Below are 20,666 nucleotides of genomic sequence, written 5' to 3'. Positions count from 1 at the left end.
TAGTTACACATTGCATTCTCTTTGACAGGAAAGATTGTATTAAATCTGCTGCAATACCTCTTAGCCCATAGCAGTGAAGTTTATGAAGAAGAATCACATGGTCAACCGAGTCAAAAGCTTTCTTAAGATCGTAGGATATGCAGAGTGTGTGAACGTGCTTGTCTAGACCATCAAGTACAGAATCAAGAAATTTGTAAAAAGCAAGCTCAGCAGAATGCCCTTTTAAGAAGCCAAATTGGGACTTAGATAAGATACTATTTTTTATTAGAAATTCCATTATTCTGTTAGCAATTATAGTTTCAAATATTTTAGAGAATACAGAGATTTTTGATATAGGGCGATAATTATCCATTACCTCGTGATCCCCATTTTTGTATAGAGGCATGACAACTGAAAATTTCAATTTCTCGGGAAATACACCTGAAGACAGAGAAGCATTGATAATGTGGGTAATGGGAGCTAAAATATATTTACTGCAGTTCCCCTTAAGGAGTGAGCATGGCACCTCATCCCAGCCAGCTGAAAATTTTTTGCTAATTTTGTTTATAATTTGTTCCACTTCTTTTTCACAGGTTGGATAGAGATAAATGTTTTTGGCTACTGATGTGACTATGTTTTGGCCTCTAGGTGATTGGGGAGCAAGATCTGTGGGCAATGAATTTTCAAGGGAGCTAAGAAAATGGTGATTAAGATGGTTGGCTATATCACTGTGTTTAGACACCAGTTCCTCATCAACAAGGACTGAGTCAATAAAATTTTTTCTCTGTGATTTACCAGAGTAGTTGTTGATGATTTTCCAAGCTGATTTGGATTTGTTTTCAGAAGAAGAAATGGAGTTAACGTTGAAATTTCTTTTAGTATCAGTTATTAATTTGGAGTAGAACTTTTTACAATTTGAATACTGGTGTTTTATTCTATTATCATTAGTATCTCTAAATCTTGACCAAAGGAATTTTAATTCCTTTGATATACGAGAAATCTCTGGGGTTACCCAAGATTTATTATGAAGCTTTCTTGATTTGGTTGCTTGTAGAGGAAAGCAGCCATTGAAAATAGTGAGAAAAATATTGAGAAGAGTGTCAAACTTTTCATTGACAGAATTAGTGCCATACACTAATTCCCAATTGGTTTTTTGCAAAATATTACAAAATTCATCCTTTGCTTCTTTTGTAAAGTACCTTTTTTTAGGGCGAGTTTCACTGTTGGTTGAGGAATTAGTAGCAACTGGTATATTAACAGATATTATTAAGGCTTTGTGATCAGAAAGATGGGATTCTATCACAGTACCACTATTGAAGGTCAGATTTGTGAATATGTTATCTATTATAGTTGAAGATTTAGACGTTTCTCTAGTAGGTAGGAAAATGGTTTGTTTTAGATCAAATGACGAGACTAAATCCACTAGATTATCCCTCACATTGTCATTCTGATCTAGATGAATATTAAAATCCCCACACACAATCATGAAGTAGGTTGTACATAAAGATATCTCTAAAACCTTAGCTAAATTATTTAAAAATAGCTGTTGATCACCTGTTGGTGATCTATATTCACTCATTATGTAGACATGTTGCTTATTGATGAGGAGATCAACTACACAGCATTCAAAATCCTTATCCAAACATAAATTACCAATTATCTTGCAGTCATTGGAACATAATCCATTACGGACAAAGATAAGGACACCACCACATTTGAAATTTTGCCTACAGTATGCTGCGGCAATATAAAAACCATCAATGTTCACACTAATGAGTTCCTCCGGCCTGAGCCAATGTTCAGTAATACACACTACATCAGCATAATTCTCATTTATTAATAACTCTAAACAATCTATTTTATTTCTCAAACACTGAATATTAAGAGTCATCACTTTTATGGGCTGTTCTAGTCAGAATGAGGCACTTTGTTTGGACAGAACACCAGCTGCAGAACCATTTACTTTACTTAACATAAGGTTTCTATTAAATTTAAATTTTTCAATTGCAGCATTCTCTGGCCACAGACTAGCATCTAGGACTTGGTTTAACTTAGAAAAATCGACAATAATTTTGAATGAGGCATAGGGACCCCTGGCATTTAGAGTCTCTACATTCACGGTAGAATTCAGTTTTTGTTCAAGATAATCTTTAATTTCCTTATCTTTGGTTTGTGGTTCTAGCCTCCAAACGTGGATATACGCCTTCCTCTCCAACGCCTTAAAGGGACAGCCCGAGCTGGCGTTTGCAGTTCCAAACTTTTTTGGCCTCCGCCGATTTCTTTTGCTCTCGTACACAGTGTACTCCAAGTCGTTGTTTTTCTCCTTATTTATGTCCTCCCGCAAAGAGGTTCCATTAGGGGATGGAGATGATGCCCCCAATTTTTCAGAAGCGGCGTTGTTTGTCTCATCAGTAGACTGCATCGGAATCTTTCGCGCAGATGTCGAAAGCACAAATGCATTTTCCCTGGATGTAATTGGGTCAGCCGATGTCTTTAGGTTTTCTTTTGATTGGTAATCTACTCTCAGCATGGAAGAGTAAATCTTCTTAGTGTCACTATTTTCAGATGCCACATTCGAGGGGCAGCGATCGTCAAAAGATACGGATTTTACGATCTTTTGCTTAGTGCCAGACTGGTTGCCACTATTGTTTTTTAAAACACGAATCTCATCTTTGAGTTGCCGTATTTGATTGTCTTGAGCTGAAATGGTATCACAGCACTGTGAAACCTTAGACACTAGGCCTTCAATAAGCGATCTTAAGTCTTGTTGACCCATCACTAGCTGAGACAATGTGCTCTTCACTTGGCTGATTTGGCGCGCAGGCAAAACTTGACAGTTATTGCACTGATAAATCAATTCTCGGCTGGAATTTAAGGCATTTAAGCTAGCCTTATTTAAATTGGTACACTTGGAAATTTAGCCAGACAATCAAATCTACACGTAATAATAATGCTATTATCGTCAAATTTATCGGAGCACAAAGCGCAACGATCTTCACTGATGTCGGCCATATTGACAATCCAGTTTATGAGATTATTTCCTTGAAAAAATAGTTTTATTTTAGTTACATATCTTATACTAATGCATATCATTTTGCGTGGGTTTAAAGAAAATTTGTTGAATATTTTCGTTTCAATTCAGTACTGATTTTTCATAAAGACTTGCAATTTTCGCTTCTTGCAGCAGCCCCCCCACCTGCCCCTCGCTGGGTACGCCCATGACTCGGATCACTTCGTCCGTTAGCGACGCGAGTGGCGACTTTTGTAAACCCATTTAAATGCGCGGTTGGTGACAACACATGTTGAGCCCGACTTGAAGATCTTCTTTCATAATATTCTAAGTTTTATCTTTCGGTCTCCCAATCCCGAAGACGGATTAAGATTTGGATTTAAGGCTGCCTTTCGACTACTTCTCGCCATAGATTAGCTTACTGTAGGCCCGAAACTAGGTCGAGGCAGAGGGTGCACCTGCCCAGGGCAACAAATTTCAGGGGGCGGCAAAATTTGAAATATTTAATTTTTAAATTTATTTAATTTTTTAATTTAAATTTATAGCAATGATAATTAATCAATAAATGATTAAAATAAATCTTCTTAATAGCAAACATACGTAGAGTATTTTTAACTATCGTATCTAAAACATTAGCTTACGGATTATATTTTAGTGGTGGGGGAAAGTGGCGTAGCCAGGTATTTCATTTGGGGGGGTCCAAAACCATGGGGGAAAATTTTTTTAAAGACTGGGTACTAAGTAGAGGATTTTAAACTATTAATTAATTTGAACACTTAATCGAAAAAACTTCATTTGATGAAGAAATATATTGTTCATACATGATTTTTCAATATCTTTTTAATGAAGGAAAATAATTGCTTTCATATTTTGGGGGGGTCCGGACCCCCCGAATCTCCCCCTGGCTATGCCACAGGTGAGGGAGGGAGTGAGCGAGGGGGAGTTCAGGGGAGGGGAGCGGCAAATTGATCTTTGATCCCACAGACTAAACTCCTAATTCCGGTTTACTGACAACACAGACGAGCTTAATACCATAGGTTTTTGTGCGGATGGGTTGATGTGGATACAAGTCAATTGGAATGCGAATGTATTTTTATCTTTTTTCTTGATTCTATGATGGATCTATGAGCACTAATGAATTTAACCCTTTAAGCCCCAAAAACACATTTATCCATCCTATTCTTCCTAAAATAATGTGTGGGCAATCATAACTTCTATTCTCCTAATCGACACAAATTTTCAAAGGTGTCATAATTGTAATTACCTGATGTTTCTATTTTACCAGGTAATGTAAAACTTAACTCTATCCACTTCACCACAATATTTGTCGCAGTTTAAAAATTTAAACTGGCAGTATTTGCATTTCTCAGCCTTCAAATAAGTACCATCTTAATTTGATGAAATACCACTTCATAGACTATTTCTCTATTCACAAAAAAACTATTGTAATCGTAAGATCAAACATTATCGTTGTTACAGGGTACTACTATATTTTTAATCTATGCTATATTTTTCTTTGTCTGCTTTATGAACTCTATTTTCCAGGGGTACATTGGATGTTTTGTTCTCTTTTTTTTTCCTTTAATGTTAATTGTCTACTTTTATAGTAAAAAATAAAAATGAGGAATGCAAAAAATTAAAAACATATATATACAAAAACTATACATCAGCTATGTCAACAATACATTAAATCATAAGTTCACTCAAAGTGAACAAAATAAAAATGTTCAAATTGCAATGAATCATTGCTAGTCAGGCACATAAGGTAGAAAATTGAATTATCAATGTATTTTACATTCCTTAATCCAAATCATTATTCATTGCACCACTATTCACCATGTTTTGCAGTGAACTGTTCCATCAAAATTATTTCACATTCACCGATATGAGAAGAACTTTCTCACTTTGGGAGTCATCAACCGAATGAAAGAACTGGGTAGTATCTTCCTCTGGTCATTTGCATACTTGTAGTAATTAATAGGTTGTGCAATGACTTCCATCAAAGCCATTAACAATTTCCTATCCTGAAAAGTAGCAAGGCAACCATGAATCATTTCATGCAATCAGCTCATCTCACTAACTCATCTGACTATAATCTATTTTGCATATGATGCATAAACTGTCCTAATTAAATTCATTGTTTTCACTTTTGACAAAATACAAAAAAAATCAATGCAGGTATAATATTGGATTCCACTGCAAAAAAAGAGTCCATTTATTGACTCTTTCGGTTAATGACATTTCTTCCAAGCTTTAATGCAGAAATTCACTTCCATAATATTCCAACATTCACAAATCTCCTGATCTTTTAATTCTCTCTATAATTAAAAGTTTCTCATTTCTATTGCTGAATATTTTGTCCAGATATGATTTAATTGGTTGATTAAGATAACAGATTATTCCTTCAAATCCTCTATGCAGACATTAATATTTTGTGAATTTTGATTGGTAATTATATTTGAAACCCTGAACATAGGTATCCAATAGAAAAATTAATTTGCAATCATCTTTATCGTGAACATTATCATGGGTGTAAAGTACAATGTTAAAGGCCAATCACCATGACTGCTTGATGAAATTATGCTATCCTACCACATTTATCTACACCACCAAAGCGACTGATGTGCAAAGCTGATAGAATAAAGCAAGGTCTTAAGGAAAAAACAGGTATTACAAGAATAGAGTAACTCTAATAAGAGAATACTTAGAACTCGAAACATCACCCCCATGTATCAGCAAAATGCCACACAGTGGCCTATGTCTGAGTAAAATGGAGTCCATTGTTAGTATGTACAAAAAACAATAAATCCAAGATGTATAGCACCTGCTCTTTTTTTCTCATGAGAATAAAGCAAAGTTCAATGTGTCAATGTTCAAGAAAAAGAACTTACTTGTAGAATCCTCAGGTGACTCACTGATGCATATAGTCTGCTGTCTTGAACAATATCTTCAATTAAAGACTGGTATTCCTCTACATGAAAAAGTCCAGAAAAAAATATATAAAACCAATGGGTTAATATAATTTTTAAATTTCAAAGGTAAAAATGCCATCAAATGCATCATGTTAACACAAGAATGATAATACAAAGTTTAACCCTCATGGATTCGCTGCACCTTAGCGGCACTCGTGGTTTTAGAAATGATGTAAAAATTTTCCATCCTCATGGATCATTTCCAAATTTTCAGGAGTATATTTTTTCTTATTTCTCAATCTATAAATATATTTTTGCTTGCATAGTTGTGTATACTTTTCATTTTATTGGCCTCCAATGAAAAAGTTACGTTGTTGGATTTATGGCACCTCTGTGCCCCCGAGACTTTCCTCATTGCTACCTCGGGGACTGCACTCTCAATGCTAATTTCAAAGTTATTATGTTTTGTATGAAATGCTATAATCTATTTATAATCATATTATTTGAATTTTTAAACTTTATAAACAAAATGAAATTGTTTAATAAAACGAAAATATTACTACACTAATTTTGTTTTGTCTTTTAGCCAAGAATCATAATTTTTGCCCCTTTATAATGTTCATTGACTTAATCTCTTTACAAGAACTATTCTTAGAAACTCATGGCAAGTCAAGGATTTTTTTCTCCATGGCCTCCGACGTATTTTTGCTGGGTACAGTCTCCGCTCCGCATCCGCGTACCTGCTGTGGTGTTGGTCACCTTAGGGTAAATCCCAGGGTTACCATGTTTAGAATTACACCAAGCTGCAATTCTAATAAAATTTCAACACATTGTGTAATCCGAATTCCTAGAATATTGCTTTTTTACCTTCGTGTGGAAATTTCTCATTGAATGAGTAGCTGTAATTCGGCAGGAGATTCAGAGGTTTCACTGACCACCATGAAGAACACATTGCATGGTTACTGTTATTCATCTTGTACCTCTGTTTTGAAAATATTCCTTTGCGACTGCACTAGTCCACACAATGGCATTAATGTTATTTTTACTGTTTATCAATGGAGTGAAATCAAGATAAGTGCCTAACTAATTGTTTGACAGAAAAGAATTTCTTTTGCCTAAGAATTAGTTCAGTGTTCACATGGTAAAAATCGTTTCATGATGAGCAGTTAAATAGACAATTTACCACATAGTAAAATTTGTAAACATATTTCTCATTTCTTTGTGTGCTCAAATGCCTAGAGATTTTATTCATCAGGTTTTTACCAACGTGAGTGAGGAGAAGATAGATCAGTAATGCCAGGAATGTTATTTTAAGGTGAAGGGGTAAGGGGTGAAGATACACGGTGGTGTGTTCACTGACAAGGATTAGGGAATACCAGGATTGTTAGAATACCAGGTAAGCATAGAAAATCCATATTGTGAAAAAAGGTTGAGAGTGCAAGGAGACAATTAGACACTATAGCTTGCTCTTTCTTTATCCTCCCATCGCTGCATGAGGGAAAGGGAACACACGCCTTGTCAAAATGCCCCAGGGTGGCCCTCCCTTCATTCCAAGAAGGTCTACCTCAGGTGGGTCATTAAGGGTGGGGAAAAGTTCATTCACTTATGGGGGGAAGGAAGTAGGTGGTGAATGACAAATAAGGAAGCTTAGTGGGCAAGTATAGATGGTCTTAATGTTTGGGTCAGTACAATAGAAAGAAAAGGTGAGCTGGGTTCTCCCAGCACGAGGGTATTTTCGTCACCCCAGAACACTAGCTCTTCCATCAGTCCCTCACGCTGAGCCGGACCAAAGAAAATAGACGCCTGCTCCTTCTTACTTACCACCAATAACCCAACATCCTTAGAAATAACTATTTTGAATTGCCCACCAAAGAAGCAAAACCTCATCTGCTGTGCTCCCCCACATCATATTTACCATTCCATCTCTAAGGAAACGTCCCCAGTGAGGGAATGGGCTCTGATGGAGGCAAAAAATACCGACTCTCCTAGCCCCACCTCCAAAGCGGTGCTGGATTCTTAGACGCATCGCTAATTTCCCCATATACTTTATATTTGAAATCCCAGCTGACTTTATTTTTAGAAATTGCAGGATATAAGCTCCCAGAATATTCATAGCATTAGTCTCGATTATCAGAATCCTATGAAAATCACAAAATAACACTCACCTCTTTTCACTTCACCCTCACCCTTTCAATCATTAATGTTTAAGAACTCGGCCTTCTGTGTACAATGCAAAGATATAACATGTGGCTGGACGCAGTGAAGCAAAATATATCACATGGACACATACGACTTGTATTTGGTCCTCATTTTTAGTAGGTATCAAGGTAAATAAAAAATATGGCAATGTACACATTAAAAAGTGGAGTTTAACAAGCATTGCATATCATGAAAAAATATTTAAAATGGCCATTACATCCAAAATTAAAACTTTCTTTAAAAATAAAAGACCAAGGGAACAGAAATAGAGAGTATTACAACAACAAATTGAAAATAATGCAGCGTACAAGATTTTTTGCTATAATTTCTGCAATATTTGGTTCAATCTAGCAAAACATGGTGAGAAATAATGATAATAGATGTCAGAAGCATTATCAATCAGAAAACATACCAATAAAGGCAAATTTTGAAAGATATTAAAAAAATAAAATGCAGTGCCGCTGTGGTGCCATAAATCCAACGACGTGACTAAATTTGCAAATCCATACGAGGGTTAGCAATGAACCTAAACCATTTCCTTTAAATTTTTATCCCCAAGAATATACTGATTAAATAAGATAACAGAAATATTACTAACACTTAGAAAGCAAAATGAATCATTACCATTGTATGTAACAAAAGGTATGTGGAATCCACCTGCAGAATTGTTACCGTCTGATCTGAATTGCATCCAAAGCCTCTTGGTGCGTGCTGTGAAAGCTATTGGATGGTTGGAAGACTTGCATGCTTCGTAAGTGGTAACAGAGTATGGTGACTCTGAAAATAAAAATTAATCATATCATATACACAGCAATAGAGTACATCATAAGACTAACTGTCCAGACAATGAACACCAGTTATCGTAAAAACTACAATTATATTATTTTATATCCTACAAAGAGTAAGATCTTTAATTTTCGGCTTCTTTCAGACCATAAAAGGACCAGATATTACAGTATGAATGAAAATTGTATCAAATTTGGCAACGAGCCAGACAGGTTCTCTCCAAAAGTGAAACATAAATTGAATGACAAATGCTGTACAGACTCAATTCACATAGCAGTCATTGCTCCAAAATTTACTATTTCCCATTATCACTTCTAAGGAATAAAATAAATTTTCTACTCATGATTATACCTACTACATATCAACTTTAAAATTAGCTTCATTTTCCTATTCAATACATGACTAAATTTTCATCAGACTTCTACTGCCGCAGTTACATCACAGTCACACTATCTTTTAAGTTTATTCCTCCCAAATAGGGTTTCAACTGGCTAAGACCTATATATACTGATTCTTGTGGCTATCCTTCAGCTGAATAAATATTATCTCTGAGAAAATGCAGCAAATGGTGTAAAGTACACCAAACACTCTGCATATCTGGCATAAGACTTTTTCATGACGTATCTCTCACATCAGATGGAATTAATTGAGATCATCTTCACAGAGCTCTAAATAACCTGGATTATTGTTGATGTAACTGTTATACTTCTTATAATGCGTTACAATTAACAGAAAACTGTATTTGGCCCATATAATGTTGCGTCAAGTCCAGTTATACTACTTAACATGTTGTGTACCAGTGTATTTAAATACCTAGGAATGCCAAGATTGGAAATATGTGCCTATTAGGGCCTAATGCCTTTGGCTTAAACATGGTTAAAAAGCTAATGTTTAGAATATAACTTTATCCAATCAAACGTTATGATGCATCAATTCATTATGAATAACGAACAACTACTGAAAACGCACTAACGAATACGTATTGTACACTTTAAATTTTTTTAGGTTGACGTGCCTAAATGATGAGAATCTTCGCCATCCGTCTGGAACGTTCAGGAAAAAAATGACAAGAATTCTCGCCATCCGTACGCAACGTGTTAAACTACAATGAACTAGTGAAAACTCTCAGAATGGTCTCATATTTGAAGTTATATACAGTTATATATCTATAAAAAATCGAGTTATACCGGGTGAAACTACTGTGAAAGAGCCTGGATACTTTTTTAATGGATGTCATTGTAATATTACTGGCCAAGGAACAGACACTGCTACTATAATTTTCCATTTGACTGACATGATTAATTATGAAAGCACAAAGAGGGCCTAAAGACGCGGAAATTAATTAATAATATTTCATATGTGTACTACATCTAAGAGAACATTGTAAGGAAGTAGTATACTGATGTCTACCACTCACTTGATTTTCTCATAACAAGGTAATCACCACACTTATCATTGGCCAATTTTATATCAGGGACAATAACCAGCAATCTTCGGCCCTTTCCTGGTTTTACAATCCAAGTACAGTCAATGTTATTAGGATAATTTCCAGGGTAATTAGGAGATTCAATCACACCAAAGAGATCGTTGATGAAACTAACACAGTTTCCTCCTGCAATGGAAGATACATGGTAACAATATTTCCGAGGCTAAGTTTCGGCTTGACTGATCAAGCATATGATGCAAAAAGATTTTCTTACTTTTACAGTCATCAACTCGTTTGCTTCCAGCATAATCAGTAGATGAGTTTCCAGGGCAAGGAATGCAAAAGTTTTGCCCTTTGCGAAACTGATAAGTTCCTTTGGGACATAGAATGCATGACTTAGCCTCCTTACTGAAAAATGTCCCTGGGGCACATATCACTGAAAGTAAAACAAATCATATTTTTACAAAAAATTAAATTAGCTTTAATTCAACCAAATAAAAGGGATCCAAATAATGTATGAATCTCCGTAGCTTGGTGAGCCAGAAACAAAACACCCACTACTTTTACAAATGGTTTCCAGGCAATGAAATATAACCCAATGAAGAAAATAACAACCAAGTTACATTCCTAAGCCTATCCTGCATTCCTTATTCTGGCACCAAAATTGCAACAAATAAATTTGATAAGAGGTACATGACTAAGCAGGCAGTTTTCTATGGGTCCCAAGGCTTTAGAGGGGTCCAAAGAATTATTTTCTCTCTCTTCTTTTACAACTCCCGACCCCTTTCCAATCTAATGGGACTGGATTGCATGTACCACCTACAGGTCTCTAATGCTCCTTGCACATTACATGTTTTTGCCGGTGCAGGAATAAACCACAAGGGCCTTTTTCTATTAGTACACCGAAGAAGTGTACGAGACCTTTCACATCATATGGTTAAAATACGGGCACTATTTTAGTCACATTGTAGTTGTTCATTTCCTTTGGAGCCACACAGCTGCCGTATCGTCTTTCTGCTAAGTGATCCACCTAAACAAATGCACACTTTCACACTAGATGGTTTCAGTTGTGTGGGAGCTGTCTCCAGTACTTTTGGTTCGGTTCTATTTTGACTTAGTTTCTGGTTTAAGTTTTTGGTTTCAGTTTGTGTGTTTTGGTGGACTCCTAACAATAATGAAAGGAATAGATGCTGAAGTTTTTATTTTGCCCGCTGAAGCAAAACCTGTGATATGGGACAAAACTTTAGATATTTATAAGGATGGAACCACGACAAGAAACGCCTTCAAGGAAGAACATTTAGCACTGAGAACAGATTTCGAGAGGATTAGTGATATAGAGAAAACTGTATTGTTGTGATTAATTGGATGTTCTAACCTGATCCAGCCACTTCAAAGAATGATCTGGCTCCGACCCCTGATGCTTGCTTGACCCCTGACTGAATGCAGTTGAGTCTCCCACGATCAGGTTGGTATGTCCCGACAGGACAGGGTTCACAAGGAGGATGCCCCGTAGTTGAGAATGTCCCTGGGTGGCAAAATTCTGTAAAAAAAAACAAAAGCAAAAGAATTCATTGACATGTGCAGGGACAGATCCAGGATTTTTTCTGGGGGACACACAAGGGGGGCCTGACTGGTCTTCTCATATTTGAGATTTAAAACAAAATGCAGCAATTACTGTATAAAATATTCTCTTTATTCATATATGAAAGGTATTAATATTAAATTTAATGATTGAGGCTCTGTAATACACAAAATAAAACGAACATAATGATTACCCTAATAAAAATCTTGTCTATTTTTAAAGCATCTGGGGGGCACGTGCCCCCGCATCCCCCCTAAATCCTCCTATGGACATATGCACACATGTTTCACTCATGATCGTCAGTGAAAACCCTCTTCCCTGCAACTTTTTCATAGCTAAGAGTGATTTTACCTCACAAGAATGGCTTTCCCTTCACATACTCCCTCAGTGCTTCATCTTTAGTGTCCAGGGTGGTTCGCATGGTTTTGAGTAGATGTCTTGCCAAACTAAGCAACCAGAACATGAATTTTATACATTCTGATAAGGGAGGTTTAGTTCCTTTCTAAGGGCCACCTCAAAGTTCAAAAATATTTGTTTAGGGAGCCTGAAGAATTCAAGTGGGATTTGAACCCAGAATCCTTGGATTAGAAACTAAGTTCTCCACCCACAGGGCCTCTAGGGCCCCTAATCATCATACATATCACCTTCTAATTAACTGTTGTTAATTACTGTCATAAATCTCTTATGCTGCATGTTTTTATTTTTGCTCAGTAATATAGAATAATACTTATTTTTTTCTATTGCAGCTGTGTTGCCATTGTACTTAAGGTTTGGTCTCCTTCAATTTCCAAACAATTGACATCCGCATGTATTTTATTTCTATTGGGTAAGGACATAAAACAGACATAAATACTATCTAGATACCATATTCCTACCAACTTCACCCATCACCTTCCTCCACATCCTCAAGGAATCATTTTCTGATTCAGAGGGCGAAGGATCCTGAGTGAAACCCAAAAATGCATAATGCTCTTTTTATCTTCTTTAATTTTCTTTTATTTTAGCTCACCTCCTTCCATCATGATCCTTAATTCTCATGTCAGTGTTTTTCCTAGGGTAATAACACAGCGAGATGGGGAGGGAGAATAGCTCTTGGTAATAAACTGACATGGGGATTAAGGATCATGATTGAAGGGGGCAAGCTAAAATAAAAATTAAACAGGATAAAAAGAGCATTAGCATTTTGGGTAGGGATGGATGGATCCAGGATTTTTATCGGATCCGGATTTGGATCGGATCCTTGATTTTCGGAGCCGGATCTTTTGGATCGGATATTTTCGGATCCAAATGCATTTTCAAATTCCTGTCACTGAATTTTCCCCGATGATTGTTCAATCTCTTGGGAAGAGTCACACTATGTGCCAGTCGTATTTTGCTATTTTTATTTTCCATGGCTGAAATTCTCCTATGTAGCCTCTGGGAGAGCTTTCAAACAAAATGGTTCATGAGTAGGAAAAGAATCGCATGCGACGGCGCATTCGAAGATAGAATCGGAACTCTTTCCACCCTTATTGCGCGTTGCATTCACTGAAGCTATTATTCAAAATTTCGGATCCGGATCCAATGTCTTCCGCGACTTTGGATCTGATGTATCCGATGATGGGCAATATCTGCGGATATTTGGATCCGAGGTATCCGATCCGACCATCCCTAATTTTGGGGTTTCACTTTGGATCGCTTTGAACGTAGTTTTTCGCAGCGAGAGGCATCATTGCTAACGGCTTCCGGGTGCAGCTGCGTGTTGCGCTTTGTCGTGCAAGCTTTTGCATCTGTTACTGGGCACATCATCAGGCGATGAATGAAAATACGGAATGTAATGGATGCGAAAGCTTGCAGGACAAAGCAGCTGCACCCAAAAGCCGTTATCAACGGTTCACTTTGGATCCTTTGTCCACTGCGGTTATTAGGGATGATAAAGGGAGAGGAGACATGGGTGGTTGCTCCTCAACTTTTTGGAAAATTCTGCACTCCTATACAATTCTTATTACTCTGACTCGTAGTTGACCGTTCAAAAACATGCATATTCCTGTGAACTCTCCTCTCAACCCTCCACATTCTAACTCCCATTTGCCAAAGCAGCAAGTAGGGATAAACATTTAACCCACTTTTACTCTGAACAGACAGATTAGGTAACCAGCAGAAGCATGTAACTGTAAGGTCACTCAAACCAAAATATGACACAATTCACAGAAAGAAATTCATTAAAAGTGTACAGAAGAGAAAGTGGTAAGAAATTCACATAGTATTTATTGCCATTTTAATTAAATATCAAGAAAGGCATTTCTGGTCTCATATTTCAGCATTTACTGTCATAAATTCATAGCATTTACCCATTAATGCATTCATGATTATATATATGCTTAGAAAATAGAATCACTTATCTGTACCAAAAAAAAATATTTACCGCAATGTTCAGAAGCAGGATTGGAATTTTCATGGCATGACTGCTGAATACTCCTTCGAGCATGAAAACTTCTGGGAATAATGACCAACTCCTCATCCATGGGCCTATGCAAAAATTTAAAGAAAAAGATCAGTACATACCTAATTACTTGCAGAAAAAGAAGTTGATAGAAAAAATCAAGAAGGACAAAACAGCTGGAAGAGTGGATTCCACTATCCATATCAATTGAACTATGTACACTACAGAAATTCCTGGACCAATTACGAATGTACAGGACTTATTTCAAAGGTTCCAGTTAAGAATTACCTAATCCAGAATAGATTACTTCTACAGTGGGGCTCCCAGTGGCTAAAGTGATGAGGGGGGTCTTACCTAGAGAATTCCACCATCAACAGCCACCTTTAGGGAGTGGCTGAGTGAAGAAGGTGCTGAGCAGAAATAGTGCTCCTGTTCTTTCATCAAAAATATGATGAAATAGAATTTTGGGTATAACAGAATTACAATTTGCCTTAAGCCAGATGAGGGAAAAATACTAGGCCAAGCCTTGAGGAGAATGCAATGTTACAACCACACTTTTAACTGACTCAAAAGGTTCCAAAGAGGACCAAGAGACCTTCAGCAAATGAATACTGAAAATCAGCCAACCATGGGCACCCAATGGTCTGTCTTCTAGAGGAGTCAGAAGGAGAATATATATTAGGGTGCCTCATTTTGCCACTTTTTTATAAGTGATTCGTAATACCCATAATATTCATAATAAGGAAAAGACAAGAATGGAAAGAGCTACATAACTGTTACACAAAATTTACCATTTTTGCTGCCCTCGAGGAGACAATGTATGACATAATTAGGGAAACTCCTCTAATCATGACTTATCTTAACATTTTCAACCATGATCACTGCGTTTTTGACAGAAAATATCTCTTTTTTGCATCATTTATTGCATGCATAGAATAAAATAAGGCTACGTGTTTCGGGTTGCCTGCCGCACAAAAGTTCTTTTGGGGGCACGATAAAATGTCATTTTCTCGATAATTAACAACAATGTAGCTGACACATTCGTTCTAAAATTTCAATGAAAGTTCAAAATCATACCCAATTGCAAAAAATTATGCACAAATCAAATTTAAATTATTTACATTTTTAGCACTTTTCGTTAAAAATTTTGAAATTTTAAGGCAAAATGGCGAACAGAAGATAAATATTAACAGATTTGGAAAAAAATCATATTTGTAATACCCATCTGGGTACACAACTTTTACCAGGTATTATGAATCACTCCTAAAACAAAGTGGCAAAACGAGGCACCCAAGTATATATGTACATAGGTAACTTCAAAAGAGATGGTACTTTTATCTTAAATACAGACATTTTCAAATTACTGATACTATCGAGACAAATGCTGTCACTGAAAAAGCTCTTATATTAAGAATGAACTGTTAATCAAAGCCTGCCATGGAGATGCAGCCATCATATAGAATGAAAGAACTATACAAGAATAATGCAATTTAAATAACCTTTTTCGGGAACACTACCTAACTTGAGGAATGTACGTGAAGGACAGTAATAGGAGCTGTACCCTGAGAGCTGGCAAAACTAAAAACAAGCAAATATGTATTTGCAAGTGAGAATAGCATTGAAGCAGCATTATAGGCCACCATAGACAAGCTACCAGTAGGTTATTCCCAAAATGTCAGGGTCCTATAGTGGTACGTGGGTTGCCTACACATACTAGCATTTTTCTTTCAATTCCCAAGCATCGGAAAACCATGAATGTCATTAAATAAGCTATAAATGTCATTTGCATGATGATGAAATTTACAACCATCGCTGGTTTTAAGCAAAAGGGTCTCAGTTATTACGGCTAGGTCTCTAAATGAGTTTGTTGCCAAAATCTACCTGATTTTTTTAAACAAAAACTCAAATTTAAGGCACTGGCAATTGCAGTTTATGTTATCTGATTTTCTGAGAAAATTTTGGACCTGATATCCTGATCTCATCCACAACTTTTAATAGTTGAGGGAAAGTCAAAGGATAGTTGGGCTAGTAGCCCCCATGGGGGATGTATCGCCGGCAGTTGGTAGAAAAGAGAAAAAAGTTCGGAGGGCCCAAGCTCCAAAGACAACCACTGGCAACATGCCAGGATGAGAGATTACTTTAAAAGTGACCACCGTTCGAGAAACTTTTTAAACATGATGTGAAAAGATTGAGGAAAGCAATTAATCAAAGGAAAAAGGACTTACTTAACAGAAAAGCGGGCACCATTCAAGGACCTCTTCAGGTGCGTCGCAGCTTGCCAGAGTACCCTCGATATTGCTTTCTTCTTACAGTTTCCAGCACATGTCTCAGAGCTATTAGACGGCCAGGAGACAATTTGAAAAACCACTCTGATCACATCACCTTTCTCCTTCCCTAATTTTTTCAGCACCTTTTTGGAGTTCTCACATCTAACCCTTGTCACTTGAAGCTTACATTCTCTGGAACAGTTCTGAATGTTCTTTGCTGGAAGAGTAAGGAAAAAGGTAAACCATCTTGTACATGAAAAATATCCCAAGCAGCGGACGATATCCATTGGATATCTAAATAAGGTTGAAATAGCCAAAACACATTGTCATATCATGATGGATGCATTGACTATGTTACATGATACGCTATTTGGAACATCCATGATAAGTTGTTAAAATAATGTTGCATAGATATCTTAGTTGTAAGATCCACGATATCAATAAATTGTTATTCCAAACAGTATCCATAGGTAGCATATAGAATTGAAGATCACAAATGTTTTGTTTGCATGTCTGGGTAATACCAAAAACCATTTTTACTCATCCATTCACTGTTCAGCCATTATCAACTAATTAGACGTCGTGAATATATCTAAGAGATGTTGTAATATGGACCTGCATTACCACCCATGGTGGACATACCTGCAATGTTGTTTGACGTGTCCTTTGGATATTTGACAGGTATCCATACAACGTTAATTAGATTACCATGGATATGGTATGGTTGTCATATGCAAAGGCCGACAAAATGTTGTCTGGATGTTGTTGAGGTATTGATTGCTGCTTGGGATAATATGCTAACGGGAAAAATTGAGCTGTTTTACCAGTTTTAAGCTCAAAATACATAATCAAGTCTAATGATCATCTGAGAGAACTGTTATAGATAAAAGTGACTTATTTAGGCCACCTCAGTTTCACAAGGATGGAAAAAATTAACAGATGTTCTGGTATACAGCAAGAATAGTTTTCCGCAGCAACATGCCAAAGGCTTTCATGAAATTTCTGTTTATGATAACTGTTCACATAGTAATCCCCAATAGGCTATAAAAAAGGCATGTGATTGGATACAAAAAAATTCCCGATTCTCCATCATTCCTTCCCTTATTTACCCATGCAATAATCTTTTTAAAAAATTATGGTGAACATTATTCTATAAAAATCAAGTCATAAATACGTGCCCTTTTTTCATAGAACTTTGCCAATATTGACTTTAAATAGCCAATAACAGCTTTACTTCATACTTCATTGTTCATTCACTGGCAAATACTTCATTGGCATCAATGTATGAAAACTATTTGGAGCCAAGACCAAAGGTGAGAAGGATTGATGAAAAAGTTCGATTGCAATTGACGCTACCATTTTTATCAATTCCAAGCACTATTCAACATTATCATTGAGATTAAATACTAACTTATTCAATCCATAATCACAGAAATATAACATCTGCACCTACTACTTCTAATATAGTGCTTAAACGGAAGTTACTTCATAGACAGCCTTGATGCAATGGCTAATATCATCCATCATTAGGTATTCATGATGGATTTAATTTTCTATGATGTAATACAGACATATTACAAATCAATGTAAGTTTTTTAAAGCTTTTAGACTATGCTAGATGTAAGAAAATCATTAAATACCATTTAGCTCTTCAATTAGTGCTTCTGCAGTTGCTTTCATCTGTGCCAATGATGTGCATTTTGTTCCAGTGAAGAAAAATCTTGCTGTCACCACATACTTGGTTGATGAAACAGAATCTGTGATTAAAAATAATTTCACAGTAAATTAGTGAGTTTAATGGTGAAATTAATTTTTAATTAATTAACTGTCTCAGCTTGGCTCGGTAGAAGATTATGAGACATCAAACCTTACCCAGACATCTTGAGACACCTTGATGCATAGCCTCCGTTGAAGTTTCTCCCGAAAAAGTTTGGTACTTCAACTGCTGTCCACATGAGAACGAATTTGAGGTTTCAACTCCTGAGATGAAATGAGCTTATTTTTCACACGGCACCTGATAATTTTCAGGAAGAGAGTCATTGCCTCTAGGGCATAGTAGCACCACATTCATGTATATATATTTATTTTTGGAATTAAAATCAATTCATGATAAAATTAGCTCCCATACATCATTGACATTCTCTTTTTTCTAATTAGCTTTTATTCTAATTTATGAAATTTCCAAGAAGCTCTGAATTTCTACTAAAAATGAGCTTACCTATACAATCCTTTCCATTGGCATGAAGTTGATATCCAGTATCGCAGGCACAATAGTAGCTGCCAGCAGTATTTATACAGTTGTGACTACAACCGCCATTATTAATGAGGCACTCATTTATATCTGAAAAAAAAATAATTCTACATTTCAAATAATATTAATATTAATAAAATTTTCTTTATATGTTCATAGAAATACCTTCTTAAAATATATCTATTAAAAATTTTGTCATTAATAGAATCGACTAAACACTTCTCTATTTCTTCCATTTCATTTTGATCACTTTCACAAAATTTTCCGTTTTTGAAAAAAATTTAAAATCAATATCACAATTGCCAAAATTTTGTTCATAATGTACACATATCCAGCAGACTATATATATAATTCTGTGGTGATTCACAAATGCTTTAAAAAAGATTTTAATATTACAAATCCCTCTCCACCAAGCAAGCTCAGCCACTTAGTAATACATATGTACCATGCAATAAAAATTTATAATGCAATGAAAAATTAGCTAATTTGTCGTGATGTTTGAGATTAGAATTACAATAAATTACCATTCTAGATAATATTTTTAATCAAATTACCTAATTACTTAGATGCTCCTTGCAAGTTCCCTAAAGAGCCCCACTGGTTGAAAATTATTGGTTGCCACTATTGGTTGAAAATAAGTTCATATGAGTTGATTTTCATAGTGCAAAACTCAAGAACTTTCAGAAAAATTAATATATTTATCAGGCCACCATTAATTTTCATTTTATGATAGGACGATATTTTATGACGTTTGTCCTGCTAGGCTTAGAAGTACATAATACCATCAGTATCGATATAAACATAGCTACCTCTCAGCGATGAGATTCAAGAAGATCCACAAGCTTAAATTTCTCAATGATCAAGGTACTATGAAATCAGAATGACCCAGCAGTGAAGTTGCAAATGCATGATTCCATATTATGATATTCATATGTTTTCTTCCTTTTGTACAAAAGTAATTAAAAATTTATTTATGCATTTATTTCCTCGAAAAATTATCAACTGATCAATGTCCTTACGTCACATTGATTCCCTCATTTGTATCACATCACATAAGTATAAAATATCACAATTTTCATCTTGCAGCTTTAATCACTGACAATCAATCAATGAACATGTCAGAACAAAATTAAAACATTTGGGCCTAATGACAGAAAGTTATGGCTATATTCCTGGAGACGATCCCTGGAAAACTGCATTGAAAAAAATTACCAATATTTCTCTAGTCATCGGCTGTGAATGATCAGCAAAACATACCAAATATGCTGATAACACAATGCTATTATGTATATAACTTAATAAAGAGGCACGGCAAGAAAAAGTGTGTCACACACATATATTGCTGTTTTAAGAGCTGGGGGCATTAAATTTTTTAGTGGCGACAGTCATTCAAAAAATGGAACACAAGGCATGAATGGATTAATAAAAACTACTTATTTTAAAAAGGGACAGGGCAGATTCACTTCCAATACCGTATAATGCCGAATAAACACATTTTATCTTTACCTCCACAGTGAGAGATCCCAAAACTCTGATATCCTGGCTTGCATTCACATTGATAGGAGCCAGGGGTGTTGATACATTTGTGCTCACATGTGTTTTCAATGGAACACTCATCCATGTCCAGGCAGGTTCTCTCATCTGTTGGATTCAAACGATATCCCAAGGGGCACAGGCACTCAAAACTTCCAATGCTGTTTGCACATCCATATTCACACGTTATATTCCGACTTGCACACTCATCAATATCTGAAAATGATTGAGACAGCCCATTAGTAACAAAATTGGTGGCTGAATCATCGGCAAGCTTCTGATGAATAAGCACACCCAGT

General features: G+C 36.0%; 1 protein-coding gene across 1 annotated transcript in view; it reads right to left on the bottom strand.

Moving 5' to 3' along the window:
* Positions 1–4,616: 4,616 nt before the first annotated feature.
* The window catches only part of LOC124163044 (signal peptide, CUB and EGF-like domain-containing protein 2), a 35,128-nt gene continuing 19,078 nt past the window's right edge, over positions 4,617–20,666 (bottom strand). The window contains exons 9-20 of the mRNA XM_046539828.1: positions 20,341–20,583; positions 18,802–18,924; positions 18,456–18,563; positions 18,224–18,340; positions 16,542–16,800; positions 14,299–14,402; positions 11,688–11,852; positions 10,587–10,748; positions 10,304–10,498; positions 8,725–8,877; positions 5,881–5,960; positions 4,617–5,013 (exon numbers count right to left, since the gene is read on the bottom strand). Of these exons, the coding sequence (XP_046395784.1) occupies positions 4,867–5,013; positions 5,881–5,960; positions 8,725–8,877; positions 10,304–10,498; positions 10,587–10,748; positions 11,688–11,852; positions 14,299–14,402; positions 16,542–16,800; positions 18,224–18,340; positions 18,456–18,563; positions 18,802–18,924; positions 20,341–20,583 (1,856 nt within the window). The 3' untranslated portion in view covers positions 4,617–4,866. The remainder of the gene's footprint in view (positions 5,014–5,880; positions 5,961–8,724; positions 8,878–10,303; positions 10,499–10,586; positions 10,749–11,687; positions 11,853–14,298; positions 14,403–16,541; positions 16,801–18,223; positions 18,341–18,455; positions 18,564–18,801; positions 18,925–20,340; positions 20,584–20,666) is intronic.

The sequence above is a fragment of the Ischnura elegans genome, chromosome 7 (assembly GCF_921293095.1).
Source record: "Ischnura elegans chromosome 7, ioIscEleg1.1, whole genome shotgun sequence".
In the NCBI taxonomy this organism is placed as follows: Eukaryota; Metazoa; Arthropoda; class Insecta; order Odonata; family Coenagrionidae; genus Ischnura; species Ischnura elegans.
Note: the sequence above shows the minus strand (reverse complement) of the source record. Positions and strands in the feature narration are given on the sequence as shown.